Source organism: Podarcis liolepis, assembly GCF_965112155.1.
Source record: "Podarcis liolepis genome assembly, chromosome: 15".
Lineage (NCBI taxonomy): Eukaryota > Metazoa > Chordata > Lepidosauria > Squamata > Lacertidae > Podarcis > Podarcis liolepis.
The window spans coordinates 11,419,134-11,435,594 of record NC_139566.1 but is presented as its reverse complement, the minus strand read 5'-3'; the positions used below and the strand labels follow the sequence as shown (position 1 = coordinate 11,435,594).

At 48.2% G+C, this 16,461-nt stretch overlaps 1 protein-coding gene across 1 annotated transcript in view; it reads left to right on the top strand.

Annotated features, from left to right (window-relative positions):
• Positions 1-16,461, top strand: part of ASH1L (ASH1 like histone lysine methyltransferase) — a 75,667-nt gene that overhangs the window by 16,026 nt on the left and 43,180 nt on the right. Inside the window, exon 3 of the mRNA XM_083477492.1 lies at positions 5,393-10,217. Coding sequence (XP_083333618.1) covers positions 5,393-10,217 — 4,825 coding nt within the window. The remainder of the gene's footprint in view (positions 1-5,392; positions 10,218-16,461) is intronic.

Below are 16,461 nucleotides of genomic sequence, written 5' to 3'. Positions count from 1 at the left end.
CCCACACAGCTGCCAAGCTTTGCATGCGGACCACCATACAACCACTGGAATGATCCCAGTTCACCACTGCAGCATCACAGAAGGTGGGAAGGGCTGGCCATCCACCAGGGGGCAATACCACACTCACCATGGTGAGGGTAGTTGTTGACACCCACCCCTCTTCTTTGCATCTGGCATTCAGCAGAATTCCATTGAGTTACTGTGGTTAAGAACTGATAGACTTATCTTTCATTAGCTTCTCTTTGGGAAACACTCCCCCCGCCACCTGCAGTTAGTTACTATAACTGAAGGTATTGCAGGTGGGACAGAGGGATATGAAGCAGGGGCCAGACAGATGAAGCAAAGAGGGTTTGTATGGAGCAGAAGTGAGGAGCCTTTGTCCTACATGTTGCTGAACTGCAGCTCCCATCATCCCTGGCCATTGGCCATGCTTGTTGGGGCTGATGGGAGTTGCAGTTACGCACACATAGTGGGGGAGGCAAAGGGTCCCCCACATGTGACATAAATGATCACTGTGAAGGTGTGGTGTGGGATTGTTTTCTCTGGTCTTGGGAAGAGTTATGTTCCAGGACTTTGTAGGGCAGAGTAGCTGCCAGCCAGTCCAAGTGAGCCTGAAGCAGGTATGTGGTCCACTCCAAGGGCCATATTCTGGCAGCAGATCAGGAAGTTCTGAGTTCCAGAGTAGAAATCCCTGATGGGAGGCAGGAGCCTAGGCAGGCATTGCCCTCACACCAGTGATGGGTTGCTTGTACTGGGGAGCAATTTCTGAGGATGGTGTTTATAGGGCTTAGTGGACTGGGATTGTCCCTAGGGATCAGCTTGACTTGAGCACCCAGGCAGGCTGGTAACAGCAGCCTTGACATTGCCCTCAAAGTATTGAAGTGCCAGCTATGCTTTCCATGGAAGCAGAATGCTGATAGCACAGGAGGCAAGACACTGGAGCCAGGCTACTAAAAGCCCCAGTTCCAGAGTGGATTCTGTTTGCTGCCTTAAAGGTGGTCCTTGGCTGAGTGCCTAATGGCATTAGGAATAGGTGGGGCATGGTTTCCAAGGCCTATGCATCGCCCATGTTGTCTTGGAGAGCTTTCTCCCTCCCTGACCACAACAAGAGGAAGTAAAATATTCAATATGTGGCCCAGCTTAAGTCTGAAAGAAAAACGAAGCTGGGGGCTGAGAGAACACAGCGGGTAGCACTGCATAAAGGGGGAAAAACCTGTCCAAACAAGCTCTGGAGCCCCGGTTAGGATAGTGTTTTTCCCTTGGGAGTGTGCTGCACTCCGCTGAGCGCATTTACACCGTACAGAGGCAGGAGCTTGAAGGCTTGTTCCTTTTGCCATGTAAGGGAGCCCCAAGCACCCTTGGTGGCTATTTTGGGAATGAGAATGGGCCCTTGCTTTTGACTCCAGTGCCGTAGGGCAGATTGTGGCTGCCTCCTCAGCTGCCTGTTCCATATGTGCATGCAAAGGAAGCAGAAACCCTTCTCTCTCTGCAAATGTAAGGCTCAAGCAAGAATGTACATACTATTGCAGCTGCCGTGGCAAAGCTGGGCTTGGTGCCAGACTCCTCTCCTCTCCTCTCTCTCTGCTACAAAATCCCTCCAGCGCCAGCAGCTTTCAAAGTAAACAACAGAGCAGGATCGAGAGGCATCCACCCTCTGTCTGTCTGTCTGTCGCAGCAGGGCCTCTAGTAGCAACTGAGCTTGGTTAGGGTTCAAGGCAAGCAGTTGGCAGGATGAGAAGGGAAGCCCAAGCCTGGGAGGAGATCAAAGCCTGCCATGTTCTAAAGGTTGTACGTTAATTGAGGTGGCTTAAGAGCAGCAGCTGTGAGCCCCCCCCCTTTTCCTGGGCAGCATCCCACCTCAGCCCCAAGACTCACGGGTGGCTTTAGGCAAGCTGCTGTGCTCTCTGCCTCCACTCCTCACCTGCAAAGCAGGATTATAATGCTGGCTTACCTTTACAGCAGCCTTTCTTCAACTTGCTGCCCCCCCCCCGAAGTTGTTAGACTCCCAAACTCCCATCAGCTTTAGCCAGCATGGCCCAATAGCTAAGAGGAGTTGAACTTCTTAAAAAAAAACTTGTGGTGCACCAGGTTGAGAGAACCTGCCATGTACTGGGCTGTAGTAATATAAAGATTGAGATTCTGTTCTGTGGAACACTCTGAATGGCAGCATTTATTATTTTTTGTGTTTTATATCCTACGTTTCTTCCACGAGGGCAGAGTACCTGGTTCTCCTTGGCAAACTCCTATCCAGGTGCTGAACAGATGCAGACCTGCTTAGCTTCAGCAAGGTTTTAGCACCATATTTATTCAGGCCATAACTTTGGCTACTAGCCTTTTCATAATTTGGTCAGGGACCTGCTGTTAGCTCCAATCTGCAGTAAGCCTAAGAGGTTTAAATTATTTAATTATTGTGTTTATATCTCACCTTTCCTTCAAGAAACTGAAGTGCAGGTTGTTAAAGTTTTTATATGGGCAGGTAAGAGCTCACCTGTTCCTCCAGGCCTTTGGCTTATTTTAATTCCTACCTGCTTGTGGGTTTAAAAAAATGGTTGAAATGCTTTCTGGTCTCCATGGTCTGATTATTTGTTCAGGTTTGCTTGTAATGTAACTATAAACAGTATTATAAGTGCTAATAACTGAAACATAGGGCCTGCATTTAAATTTCTTTCTGTAGGTGCCAATGTTTCTCTTGCCTTTTCTTAGAAGTCTTGAATAAGCAAAGCAGGTGGTTCTGATGCTGCTGGTGCAACCTGCTTCAGGCCAGTTGAAAACAGATGCTCGAAACCCCTAAGTGGTCCGAGTTCAGGGTACGTTAAGGACCACCCACTCCCATGCAATACCTTGATCTCCCAGAGGCCCTGTGCTGAGTGTCTCTTGTTATCTGGGACAGGACTTTTCAGCAGTGGAGCTCCCTGGGGTAGTTTGTTTGGTCCCCTCTCTGTTGGTGTTTAGGTAGCAAGCAAAGGCTGCTTTTCAAGGGAGTCTTTATGGAATTCCTGAGCATGAGGGAATGCTCTGCCAATTCCTGCTTCTGCCTAGCTGTGCTGGTTTGTTTTATTGGCTTAATTAGCGACGTGGAGGTTTTTCAAGTGCTTTTGTTTTTTTCTGTTGAAAATCTTCCATTTTGTAACAATGACTTGAAGCAAATAAATATAAGGCAGGCTTGGCAATTTCAAAGCTTTTTGCTTTATTAAATGCATGTAAAATAAGCATGCTGAATTAGGGCATCAGAATTTTTTTCTGCAGCAAACTGAATATTTTCCAATGCAAAGTACCCTTATTTGCATAGGAAAGTTTTCTGGAAATCTTTCCAACTCAGAATTTGCTGGAAAACCCACATCACTGGGAGTTTTGTCAACTTTCTTGGACATTATTTTACGGGAAGGAACTTTCCTCCTTTCATGTTCTTGCCCCACCCTGTTAACACTAAGCCTCCCTGCCAGGTGCTTAAAATTACCCCACAATGGATGCTTCCCCTGTAGTCTTGTTTCATCAACATAATTATTTGCCCTTTATTTATTAGATTAGCACCATTCCCAAGGTGTCAGATCAGCCTACATTTTGCTTTCCCATTTTGTCCTTGACCCCGCTCTGTGCAGAAGGTAGGCAAAGCAAACAGGGAGCGTGATTTGGCAAAGAGCTTCTTATGGCCCAGTGTGGGATTTGAGCCCAGGTCTTCACACCTTGGGCCAAAGTAGCACCTTGCGGTGCTCCACTTACTGCAAGCACCTATTAAGCTGCGGGCCATTTAGATCATTCATGCAACAGAATCAGGGGTGTGGCAGAGTGCCGGGACCCATAGATTCAACCCTATTTCACACACAATAATATTTCTGTTTGTCCGAGCTTTTTGCTGAACCTGACAACCATTTTCATATTTGATTCATCTCTTGACTTTGATTTCTGGATCTGCTTTTCTTTAGTTTTTTTTAGCCAGTTTTATTATTTGTTGTAAGCCATCTTAGAAGACCTAACCATAAAAGAATGGTGGTGTATACAATAAATAACAAGCAAGTAGTCTTGCTTTCCTGGGCCTCCCATTTTTCACTTTGACCTGGCAAGGAACTCGTGTCCCTTTTAACGGCCACTGTTCCATTAGCCAGTGCTTGCTGGCCTGTCTGCTTACCCTCTTAGTTGCCTATAAACGTCTGCGGCTATTAACCTGCTGCTGCTCTACCAGCACATCCAGCCTAACTACAGAACCATGCACCCTGTGTGTTTCCTTTCCTGGTCTCTTACACTTGCTTGCATATACTAAATCATGTCTCCAGTTAGCCAACGAGCTCCTTGGCAGAGCAGGGGCTGTTTCTCTGTGTGTTCTGGAAATCCCCCAGTGTGCTTGAGGTGCTGTGAATGAAATATTAATTACTGAAATGTATGAATGAAAGAATTCCTTTGAGTCAACAAATTGTATGGTCCTAGTAATAAGGGAGATGGGCATGTTCTCAAATAGTGAGAGAAATGTGAAAAGTGGGTGGGGTGAGTAATGCAATCTTTAACCAGCATTGGAAAGGTCCCAAGTACTTGGTTTTCCAAACTTCTCAAAGCTCTGGTTGGCAGTTAGTGTGAGTGTGGGCAAAGGCTCTAACCCCTGTCTCCCACCCCAAAGTCCCCAGCCAAGGAGTCCAATGCTGTTGAGCAAGAATGGGGAAGCCATGGCCTTATGAAGGTTGATAGACTGCTTCTCTCATCATCACTGGCTGTCAGCCATGCTGGCTGGAGCAGAGGGAAATCCAACAAATTTTGGGGGGCCATGCCTTCCCCATTCCTGCTGAAGATAACTTCTCCCTCTCTAGCCCCCTTTCCCTCCCTAAGATTGGCAGCTCGGGTGGAGGGGCCTCTAGTTGATGATTCCTGTTCTAAAATATCTGTAACACATAGTAACTGCAGTATTGTCTCAGCTCTGTACAGGCCATGGTACTTCAAATTTCTGTTCCTCTTTCTAATAATTTGAATCCTCTCTCCCAGCTGTGCCTGTGAGAAACCACTTAGATCCCTCAGGTTTTTGTTTGTTTTTCAAGATACTAGATGTTTGACTTGTGCATGTAGAAACCAAATTCCACTTTTCATTGTTGGTACGATCCGTTTTCCCCCCATTCCCCCCGTATTTGCCCCATCAATGCCTCTTGGCCCCCTGGTTTCCAGCCCTGCAGTACTTCACAAACAGAAATGACCCACTAACCAAATAGCAAAGGCCTGTGTCTGCGTTGCCAGTAGATGGGGTTGGGAAAATAACAAAATCTTCCTTCTCCTGGCTCACACAGCGTTGGTACCTCAGAAATATTTTCCCTAGGCCTGCCAGCGCAAACCAATACGATGCAATGAATGCATCCTCCCTTGCTGATGCCTGGGTTCTTAAAGCTTTTCTCATTCTTTTTTTTAAAATGCATAGGACCCGTCAAAGCTGTACAAGAAGAGTGGAGAAGCCACAGCGCCGACTGACAGCTCTGCAGCCGAGGGCAGGCCGAGGGAGAGCAGCCCTCTTTCAAAGAAACTTTCGCCGCTGCGCTCCGAAGTGACCGATTATGGGAAGTCAGCACTTTCCACTCCGGCCAGTAGTCGCGACCCAGACTCAAAGGACAGAGCTCAGATTAATGGAGCACCAACGGTGACAGAAAAACTGGCTCAGCTTATTGCAACTTGCCCTCCGTCAAAGTCTTCCAAAACAAAGCAAAAGAAGCCCTTCATGGGAATTGCTTCTGGATTTGCTAAAGACTCCGGAAAGAAGCTGCCAGTGGTTGGGGCTGTGACCGTGCCGGCGAGCAAGGACTTCGTAAAGAAACAGCTTGGAAGCGGCACTATGGGCGTTGCTTTGAGTAACAAGGACTTTGCAAGGAAGCCACCAGGGATTAGTAGTGGTGCTGGACTAGTCAACAAGGACTCTGGGAGCAAAAAGCAACCTGGGGCTTGCCCCAGCATGCCTGGGCTAGTTAGCAAGGACTGTGGGAAGAAGCTACCGATCCTTGGCTCCCCAATGGGATTGGTCAGCAAGGAAATCGGAAGGAAACCACTGTTGTCTGGCATGCCAGTTGGGCTAGTCAGCAAGGATTCTGGGAAAAGGCTTCTGGGGACTAACAGTTCGGTTGGATTACTTCCCAAGGATTCTGGGAAAAAGATGCTGGGGACTGTTAGTCCACCTGGAATGGTTAACAAAGACCCTGGGAAGAAGCTACCAGGACCAGGCGGTCCAATTGTATTTTTTAATAAGGATGCTGGGAGGAAACATCCAGGGTCAGATGGGCCGATCGGATTGGTCAGCAGGGACTCTGGAAAGAAGCTGCCAGGGCTTGGTGCTTCAAGCGGATTGGTGAATAAAGACGCTGGAAAGAAGCCTCTGGGGGCTAGCAGCCCAATTGGATTGATTACTAAAGAGTCTGGAAAGAAGCCACCGGGGGTTGGCATTCCAGCGGCCTTGGCTGCTAAGGACTCTGGGAAGAAAATGGCAGGGGCCAGCAGTCTGTGTGGGCTGGCCAATAAGGACTCAGGGGCTTTGAAAGCAGATGCTGCTCACCCTTCTGTGGAACCCTTCAAACGGTGTTCTGCGAATGTCGTAAGTCACGAAAGTCCTTTGCCGCCAGGCCTCTTGAAAGACAGTGTGGGCAGTAAGCCTTTTGAGAAGCATGTTGCAAGGCAGAGTAAAGAAAGCATCCCGGAAAAGGTAACGGTTCAAAAAGAAGCGTCAGGCGGAGGCAAGGAAGGGGCCTGCAGTCAGCAGGACAGCTCCTCGTCCAGTGAAAGGGGCACGTTTGAAGCACCCAAGCATGATAAACAACTGCCCGTGTATTGCACTTCCCCCGAATTCAGGACTTCAGGAGGCGCTTCTGATGTATCTACAGCCAAATCTCCATTCAGTGCTGTTGGGGAGGGGGGCCTCCCCTCCCCCTCCCCAGCCGCCTCTGTCACTGCTTTAACGCGTAGCCCCACAGCAACCTTGGCTCAGTTAGCTTCCAACCCTCTGCATTTAAATAGCACGCCTGAGCTCTTAGAAGGAATTTCCGAGCAGAGTAGCAAGACCCCGTTTGCCTCTGACAGCGCGCGCTCAAGTATGAACCGGGTGCCGAATCCTGGCTCGTACGCTGCTGGCAAAGGGGTCGGCAGGGAATCAAACGGTTCCAAAGCTGTGCATTCCGATGACCCCAAACCAAGCCCCACCTTAGGCAGGAAGCCCAGCCTGGCAACTGACTCTAACACCCGTGCCACTGTTGCCCCTTCGGTGGTTAGCTTCTCCAGTTTGTTCAACAATAAGCCCTTTCTAAAGATTGGTGCCATGGCTGCATCAGGTAAACCCTGCCAGGGGGTGGAAACTCTGAGCAGTAGTGGCGGTGGCCCGCAAGCAACACCTCTGAAGAAAAGGAAAGGAAGGAAGCCGCGCTGGACTAAGGTAGTCTCCAGGAGCACTTGCCGGCCTCCCAAAGGCCTAGAATTGGGGAGGCCTGAGCTTTTCAAGAACATTTCTTGCAGCGTGCTGTCAAACAGTAGCCTAGATCAGGCCAAGCTCTTCAAAAGCGCAGGCCCGCCTTCCTTTGCCCAGCACGAGTTTGTCAAGCGCCAGTTGCCAAAGCTCAGCAAGTCCAGTAGCATGCAGTCCCTCTCTCTGCTTGGCAGCGTCGAGAAGGAGCCGAGCAAATTTTACAGCCCCCACATGCAGGCTTCCGTTGGGTGCATCTCGGACGACCTGCTGCCTGAAATGTACAAGTCCAAAAGGGGCAGGTCGAAATCCAAAGAGATGCCCCACCTGGAGGGCCCCCCGAAGCGGACCCTGAAGATCCCTGCCTCTAAAGTGTTTTCAGTGCAGTCGAAGGAAGAGCAAGAACCTCCAGTGCTGCATCCGGAGGTGGAGATCCCGTCTTTTCAGCAGAGCCTCACAGAGCAAGCTTTCCCGAAGAAGAGGGGCCGTCCGAAGAGGCAGATCAGATCAGGGGTCAAGATGAAACCCCCTGTCCTCTCCGTGGCGCCCTTTGTCACTGCGGACAGTTCCAACAAGCTGGATTGTGAAAGCGACCAGCGGCAGAGCGAGGATTTCTTTGAAGCGGCAAGCCCGTTAGGAGGCCCTGAGGAGCCTGGGAAGACGAGCGCCTGCAATGTGACTGACCTTGAGGTAGAGCCGGACCGCAAGGAGAGCAAGCGCAGCAACGGGCAGCTGATGAAAACCATCATCAGGAAAATCAACAAGATGAAGACGCTGAAGCGGAAGAAGCTCTTGAATCAAATCCTCTCGTCTACTGCGACAGAACCAAATAAAGGGAACGTGCAATCCAAGCTCCACACGACAGTGTCGACCCTCGCTGCCACGTTTAGCTCGAAACTAGGCCAGCAGATCAACGTCAGCAAGAAAGGAACAATCTACATAGGAAAGAGGCGAGGCAGGAAGCCGAAAGCTGTCCTGAATGGCATCTTGGCCGCTAATGCTGACAGCTTGACTCTTCTTGAAAAGTCTGCCCAGCAGGCGACGGGGACGGCGCTCGGACAAGCAGTGGCTCCTTTGCTCCCTTCAGCCACAAATAACCCTGAGATTCTTCCTTCACCCGTTTGTTCTCAGTCATCTGGGGTGAGCGGAGGGCAGAGCCCCGTCAGCAGCGACATGGGCTTTGTGGAGCCCAACTCGGTGCCCTATCTGCACCTCCACTCCAGGCAGGGAAGCGTGGTTCAGACCCTGGCAATGCGGAAGGCCTCGAGGGCCCGGAGGAGGCTCTCCCCGCCGACTCTTCTCCCCAATTCCCCATCCCACATGAGCGAACTCGGCTCGCTGAAGGAAGCCACTCCGTCGCCCATCAGCGAGTCTCACAGCGACGAGACGATTCCCAGCGACAGCGGGATCGGGACCGACAACAACAGCACTTCCGACAGGGCGGAGAAGTTCTGCGGCCCGAAGAAGCGGCGGCACTCCTTTGACCACATCTCCCTCGTCCCCCCCGAGACCTCGACGGTCCTGAGCAGCCTCAAAGAGAAACACAAGCACAAGTGCAAGCGCCGCAGCCACGACTACCTGGCCTATGACAAGATGAAGAGGCAGAAGCGGAAGAGGAAGAAGAAGTACCCGCAGCTGCGGGGCAGGCAGGACCCCGATTTCCTGGCGGAGCTAGAGGAGCTGATCAGCCGCTTGAGCGAAATCCGGATCACCCACCGGAGCCACCATTTCATCCCCCGGGACTTGCTGCCCACGATTTTCCGCATCAACTTCAACAGCTTCTACTCCCACCCCACCTTCCCTCTGGATCCTTTGCACTACATCCGAAAGCCCGACCTGAAGAAGAAGAGAGGCCGGCCACCCAAAATGCGTGAGGCCATGGCGGAAATGCCCTTTATGCACAGCCTCAGCTTCCCCCTCTCTGGCACTGGGTTCTACCCCTCTTACGGCATGCCTTACTCTCCTTCTCCCCTTGCGGCCGCTCCCATCGGCCTGGGCTATTATGGGCGGTACCCACCGACCCTCTACCCGCCTCCGCCTTCCCCTTCGTTCACCACCCCGCTGCCGCCTCCGTCATACATGCACACCGGCCACTTGCTCCTCAACCCCGCCAAGTACCACAAGAAGAAGCATAAGCTGCTTCGCCAGGAGGCCTTCCTCACCGCCAGCCGGGCGCCCCTCCTCTCCATGAGCACCTACCACCCCAGCGTCCCACCGGAGATGGCCTACGGCTGGATGCTGGAGCACAAGCACCGCCACCGCCACAAGCACCGCGAGCACCGCTCCTCCTCAGAGCAGCCGCAGGTCTCCCTTGACACCTTGGCGCCCAGCGGCCCTTCCCGAACTGTGCTGGAGTCCCTGAAGCGCTACCGGTTTGGGAAGGAGGCCGTTGGCGAGAGGTACAAGCATAAAGAGAAGCACCGTTGCCACATGGCCTGCCCGCACCTGTCCCCTTCGAAAGGCCTGCTTGGGAGGGAAGAGCAGTGGGTCCGGAGGGAGCCGGCAGAGCCCAACTCCTCCCTGGCTCTGGGGCTACAGACGCCGCTGCAGATAGACTGCTCAGACACTCCGCCCAACCTGCCTCTGGGGAGGTTCACTCCCAGCTCCGAGCCGGTCAGCAGCGACGAACACACAAACCTTTTTACCAGTGCAATAGGCAGCTGCCGTGTCTCCAGCTCTGCTGCCACCGGCGGGCGCAAAAAACTGTCTGATGGCTCCGGACTCTTTGGCCCCCAGGAAGCCTCGCTCAGCCGGCCTCTCCGGAAGGAGACGTTGCCCCCTATGGAGAAGGCAGGGCCAACCTTGTCAGGTAAGAGACCTCTACTCTTGTATGTGTGTCAATGCAAACTTTTAACAGCACCTGGAGTTAGCAAGGCTGAGCCTGCCACCACTTCATCATGTCAGGCAGGCGGAAAAAGAAGGTTCTGGGGTTATGAGCAGTTGTATGCAAATCTAGACCTGCCTGGGGGTGGGGATGTTTTCCAGCCCGTGTTCCCAGAGATCTGGAGCTTGAAGTACATCAAGCAGAGGGGGCTGACCTGCTGACCAGGTGTGTCCAGGTTCAGAGCAGCCTAGTCGATCCAGAGGCTTCATGCTCTCTGCCAAATGAACATAAGAAACTGCTGTATACCAGATCAGACCACTGGTCCATCTAAAAAGAGAGGAGGAAACTCACCATGTTCGTTGTGAGTTTAACACAGTGGTTTTTTTGGAGGAGGGGGGGGAAGAGATCTTTACTTGAGTAGATTTTTAGCAACAAAATATTGCAGTAACTCCTGTCCCCTGGTCATCGTTTCATCTTCTTTTTTGCCTGCCTATGATGCTACCCCAGTTTTGTGTTTGGTCCTTGTTGGTTCATCTAGCCCGTTACTCTTGACTTACAGTGAGCCACACTTATTGGTCCACTATTGTCCACACCAATGGGCAGTGACTTTCCAGGGTTTCAGACAGGAAATCTTCCCCAGCCCCACCTGGAGATGCCAGAGATTGAAGCCTGGTCTTCCTGCATGCAAAGCAGCTGCACTAATACAGTGGTGCCCCGCAAGACGAATGCCTCGCAAGACTGAAAACCCGCTAGACGGAAGGGTTTTCTGTTTTTGAGCTGCTTCGCAAGACGAATTTCCCTATGGGCTTGCTTCGCAAGACGAAAACGTCTTGCGAGTGTTCCGATTTTTTTTCACTTCTCCCCCCCCTTTTTCTAAGCTGCTAAGCCGCTAATAGCCTTTTAGCCGCTAAGCCTTTAATAGCCGCTAAGCCGCTAATAGCGCTAATCCGCTAATAGGGTTGCTTCGCAAGACGAAAAAACCGCTAGACGAAGAGACTTAAGGAACAGATTATTTCCGTCTTGCGAGGCACCACTGTACTCTGATTGGCAGTGGCTCTCCAAGACTTTTGTTGCATTTATGCTTTAACAATATTGTTTTAGATTGCTTAGATTTTTTGAAAACTATATTAAGCAGTTCAAAACTGTTTTTGTATAGATAAATGTGAATAAAATATTGGGGGAGGTATTTCCCCTTTACCTACTACCTGAGTCGGAGATGGAACCAAGGCATAGTAGAAGCTCTGCCTCTGAGCTGCAGTGCCGCTGCCCCCCAATCAGGGCCTTTGTGTAAGGACCAATGCTACATGTCCCTCTTTCCTAGTGTGCTGGCAGCGGGATATGTTCTTAGCAAAGGAGGGAAAGGCCTGATTCTGTAGGGGAGCCAGTGGCAACTGGAGAGAATCCCAGGTCTTTTATAATCCTGACACCATAAAAATGTGATTCCATCTCCTAGTAATTGGAAATAGTTATGTTGAATGGCCAGTTGCTATTTCTTAAGATCATGCTCTGTTTTTAGAGGGGTAGCTATGTTAGTCACTTGTGGCACCTTAAAGGCTAAACAAATCATTAAACCTTTGTGGTCTACAGCCCGCTCTGCTAGATGCAGGAAGTGTTAACCTGAGTTGCAAGTACATATACATACATAATGGGGCAAGGGAATTGTAAACAGTGACATCAGAAGGGGATTAAGTGTGGAAAGTACAAGGACAATGAGAATGTGCAATAAACAGTGGTAATTAGCAAAACAGTCGCTGATGACACAGACATCCTGGCATTGGTAAACCAATCGACACAGGCAGTGTGCTATTTTGATTAATTCCACATGTGATAGCATTGAACCCTTTTATACGGTGTAATTCGGCAGTTTCATAGTGCAGCCTCCCTTGGAAAGTCCCTTTCTTTCAGGGTGGCTACTCTAAGGTCCTTTACATCATGTCCTGGGAATGTCAAGTGTGTGTGTAAGAAATGGGTTGAATGTGGGATTTATACGTTAGATAAGCTGTTACATTCAGATGGAGAATTTTTGTCATTTTTTTATGGTGTAAATATTATTTGCCAGTGAGTGCTGAATGACAGTCTCTTCAGTTACAGCATCTGTTGGTGTCTATTTATGGGTGGTTTGCTTTGTTGGAGGAAATCACTGGAGTTTCTCAGAAAACTAAATTCACAATTCCTGTATATAAATGCCCATTAGACCTTTGTAAAGCAGGTGTTCAGGAGCATAGAGAGTTGTGGAATAGGGAATTAGGATGTGCTGGACAACCTAAACAATGGGAAATTGCATTAAAATCGAATGTTTCTCTGGATTTGAAATTGAGACTGATCCAGCAAAAATTGTTTCAGATACATTGGACTCCACTATATTTCCGCATGAAGGTACTGCTTAATAATGATAGATTCTGAAAGTGTAATGCTGAAAAGGCACATGATACAGGCATGTCCAGTGATGTGTTCTTTTTGCTCTGAAGCTGTGTATACATTTTATACTTATGAAATCTTTTATATTCCCAAATGTTCAAGTACTTTAAAACTATATATTTCTGTAGTGTTGGGATAAACAGCAGGACAACAAAAGTGGATGTTGCAAACCCTTGTGCTCGTTATGAGTCTTGTAAGTCAAGCTTGGAAGTATAAGGAGCCACTGCCTATTACACAATACATTTAAACATATATTTTTCTAAACACCAAATTTGTTTTTTGACACCTGGAGGGCTTATATCAATTTACATGTTTAAGTTTACTGGAAAGTATTGATGACTATAGGATTCTCAGTGTGAGCTTTGTATTGTATTTTCCTTCCCACCCCCTTTTTAACACATATCTTTCTGTTTTTGTCTTCTTTATTAAATTGGATACTTAAACATATTTTAGTTTTTAAAAATGTCCTGGGACGTTGCAATGTTCCCTCATCAGCTCTTGAATAGTGCCATTTCTGATGTCAGAGTTTTGTCCATTCTTTTGCACAGAGACTGATTCTCTTTGTTCTTGGTAGAATGCAGAAGGGCATTGCCGGCAGATGATGGCACATTGGAAGATGAGCAGGTGACTGAACCCCCAGTGTTGTGGATGGCATTATTAGGCCCTGTAATCATGTTGCCTTAGCAGACATAGGGACAAAGTTGTCATATGAGTCTCCTACAGGGGCTGGTCTCTTTGCCTCTGTCTCTGTTACATGGCCTGTTGTTGATGGTGAGTAGCTGTTTTAAGTCGGAGAGTTGTCTATAAACTACTACTACTATACTATTTATATGCTGCCCATCTGACTGGGTTGCCACAGCTACTCTGGGAGCTTCCAACAACTATAAAACCACAATAAAACATCAAACATTAAAAACATTAAAATACAGGGCAGCCTTCAGGTGTCTTCTAAATGTCAGTTGTTTATTTCCTTGACATCTGACAGGAGGGCATTCCACAGGGCAGGCAGGACTGCTGAGAAGGCCCTCTGTCCGGTTTCCTGTAACTCACTTCTCGCAACGAGCATCCAGGCTGAACGATGGGGCTGGAGACACTCCTTCAGGCATATAGGGCATTATATACAGATCCACCACACAAGGCTTGTGAGTGAAGTGTCAAGTGTCCAGCATGAGCTGTACAGTATTAATGCTATGCTTGAGTGTTTTCAGCTGGTGACTCTGTGCGTGAATGGGCACAATTCTGACATCGGAGATGGCAATATTCAGAAGTCAGTGGAGAAACCTTTCAACCTGCCAGGACATTTTTTTTAAAAAAAATGTTTTTTATTAAAGATTTTCCTCATTCACAAAATCACATGCATTGTCTCTTTCTTCAGGTTGCGTTTTCTACAGATCAGTTACATTTGTCGTGAGACATTGGTGTTATATGCAATATAGGGTTGGGCAAAAAAGAGGGGGGGACAGGAGAGAGGGGTGGGGTGGTAAAGCTTCTGTTCTCTTACTTAGTGTATATGTGGAGTTTTGTGTCAGTGTCACTTGGATAGCTTCTTTTTCTGTTCACTTTTTATGTTTCCTTGGTGGTAAGAGAGGTTGGGGTGGCCTAGGGTGTGGTTGATTGTCTTTGGTTAGCTGCAGTAGGATTTGTTGGGGGGGGTTGTTGGGTTAAGTTAGCTATATTCAGTTGTATGCTGTCAGTGGGTTTGTGTTGTTGTCTTGTTGGACTGTGTATGTGTTAAAGGGGAGCCATACCGGAGTTTTCCAGGACATTTTGCAAGTGACCTTAAAGTGGACTTTATGGAACAAAGGAATTTCAAAGGCAGATTGCATCTTGAAACCTGCTGAATTACAATATATCAAGAGGTTTAATGGTTTCACAAGTGGAATGAATCAAGACAATGGATTATTAGCACATTATATATGTTAATTGGCTTACCATTGCCGAAATGTGCCTGTCATCAACAACTGTGTTGTGAATTACCACCGTTTCTTATGTAACCATCACCATTTCTACTTTTCTGCATTCGTTTTCGCTCTGACCTCACTGTTTACAATTCTCCCCCTCTCAAAAAAAAAGGTAAAGAAAATCCCAACAACGCACCCACACACCATGTGTAACTGTAACTGAGGATGACACTTCATTCACCTGATGACTGTAGACCGCAAAAACATATGCTGTAATAATTTTTTTAGTCATGAAGGTTCCATGAAACTCTTCATGGTTTCTTCTCTAGGCCTGGTAACCGCACTGGTTAAGCAAACTGAGTGACTACAGTTCCCAGCATCCCTGACCACTGATTCTGCTACCTAGGAATGATGGAAGTTGTGGTCCAAAAACAGCTGGAGACCCAAGTTTGGGGAACCCTGTTATAAACAATTCTGTGGGCTTGGTTACTGGGTTGAAACACCAAAGCCACAAGTCAGTTTCTTGGGTGGTTTAAAAAAAACCCAACAAAAAAACTGTGTTGATAACATTTCTATACAAAACAGAGTCTTGTGGCATCTTAAAGACTACCAGATTTATTGAGGCTTACGCTTTCATGGTTCTGCTCCACAAATGTTTATGCTGTAATAAATCTTTTAGTCTTTTAACTGCCACTAGGCTCCGTTTTTGTTCTTGCCGTAATACACTACTAACACCATTACTCCTCTAGAATTTGCCAGGTTTGCTACAGACAGTCTGAAGCTTTTGTTTTTTAACAAGCAGGTAAATATTCAATTTTAGTCATCCTTTTAGTAACACCCATGGATGTCAGTGGACTTAAGAGTGCTTAACAGTGCTTTTAAAAAAAAAGTTTGTTCTGCAAGCTAATTTTTACTCTGGATCCAAAATCAGGCTTTTAGACCTTGCTGAGAAGCCTCCACACTAGTATCTAGTGGCACTCTTGCTGCCCTTCTTGCACCTAAAATACCCCCAGATTTGGCTTGTTACCCATCCTCTTTTCCCACAGGTTAGGTACCTGGTTCCCCCCAAAGCCCCCAGTTTAGCTTCCCTCTTAGAGGCTGAGTGCGGCATCCTCCCTCAACGGGTTAAGACTGAAAAGCAGGAGGAGAAAACAGGTTGTGTTGGTTAGTGCAGTTCTGGGAATTTCCCGAGGAATTCCATTACCGTGAGTGAGCTGACTTGGATTTGATGAGAAACAGCCTTAATTAGAAGGAAAACAGACATTTTAGGCCGAAGCCTGCCGAGTGCCATCTCTGAATCATTGCGTCTCTGCTAGTGCATTTAATTGGTGAGTCAGATGAAAATGTATCGCTTTCAGTAAGTGCGCTTCCCACAATTGAAACCAGCTGTTTTCATCTGAGAGCAGCTTTCAGCTCTGCGCTTGGCTCGTTCACCTTTCCTTGCCACATCTCAGGCATGTTGTGCAGCAAAGGCCCTGGAGGGCTGTGCATTTAAGTAGCGCCGAGATAAACACCTCTGGAACTTTCCTCGTTTGGCCTGCGGCACACACACACACACACACACACACACACACACACTGTGGAGGCCGTTGCAAGCTTGAGCGCCAAGGCTGCGCTTGGTTTCCTGACAAGCGTGCCTATATAACATATGACGAGACCCATAATTTCACGTGGTGCTGTTTGCATCACCATCACCACCGTTCACTTAGCCAGAATTAATGCAAAGAGAGAGAGAAAATCGTCTTCAAGTTTGCAAACACTTAAAGCATCGATATACAGTCTCCTCTGTAATGAGGTTCTATTTAATTTATTTATTTTGTTTGTTTAGTTATACTTAACAGCCTACTTTTCACGAATGGTCCAAGGGCAGGCTGCAGAAATGTCCCAATTAAAACGATAAAACAGGTACA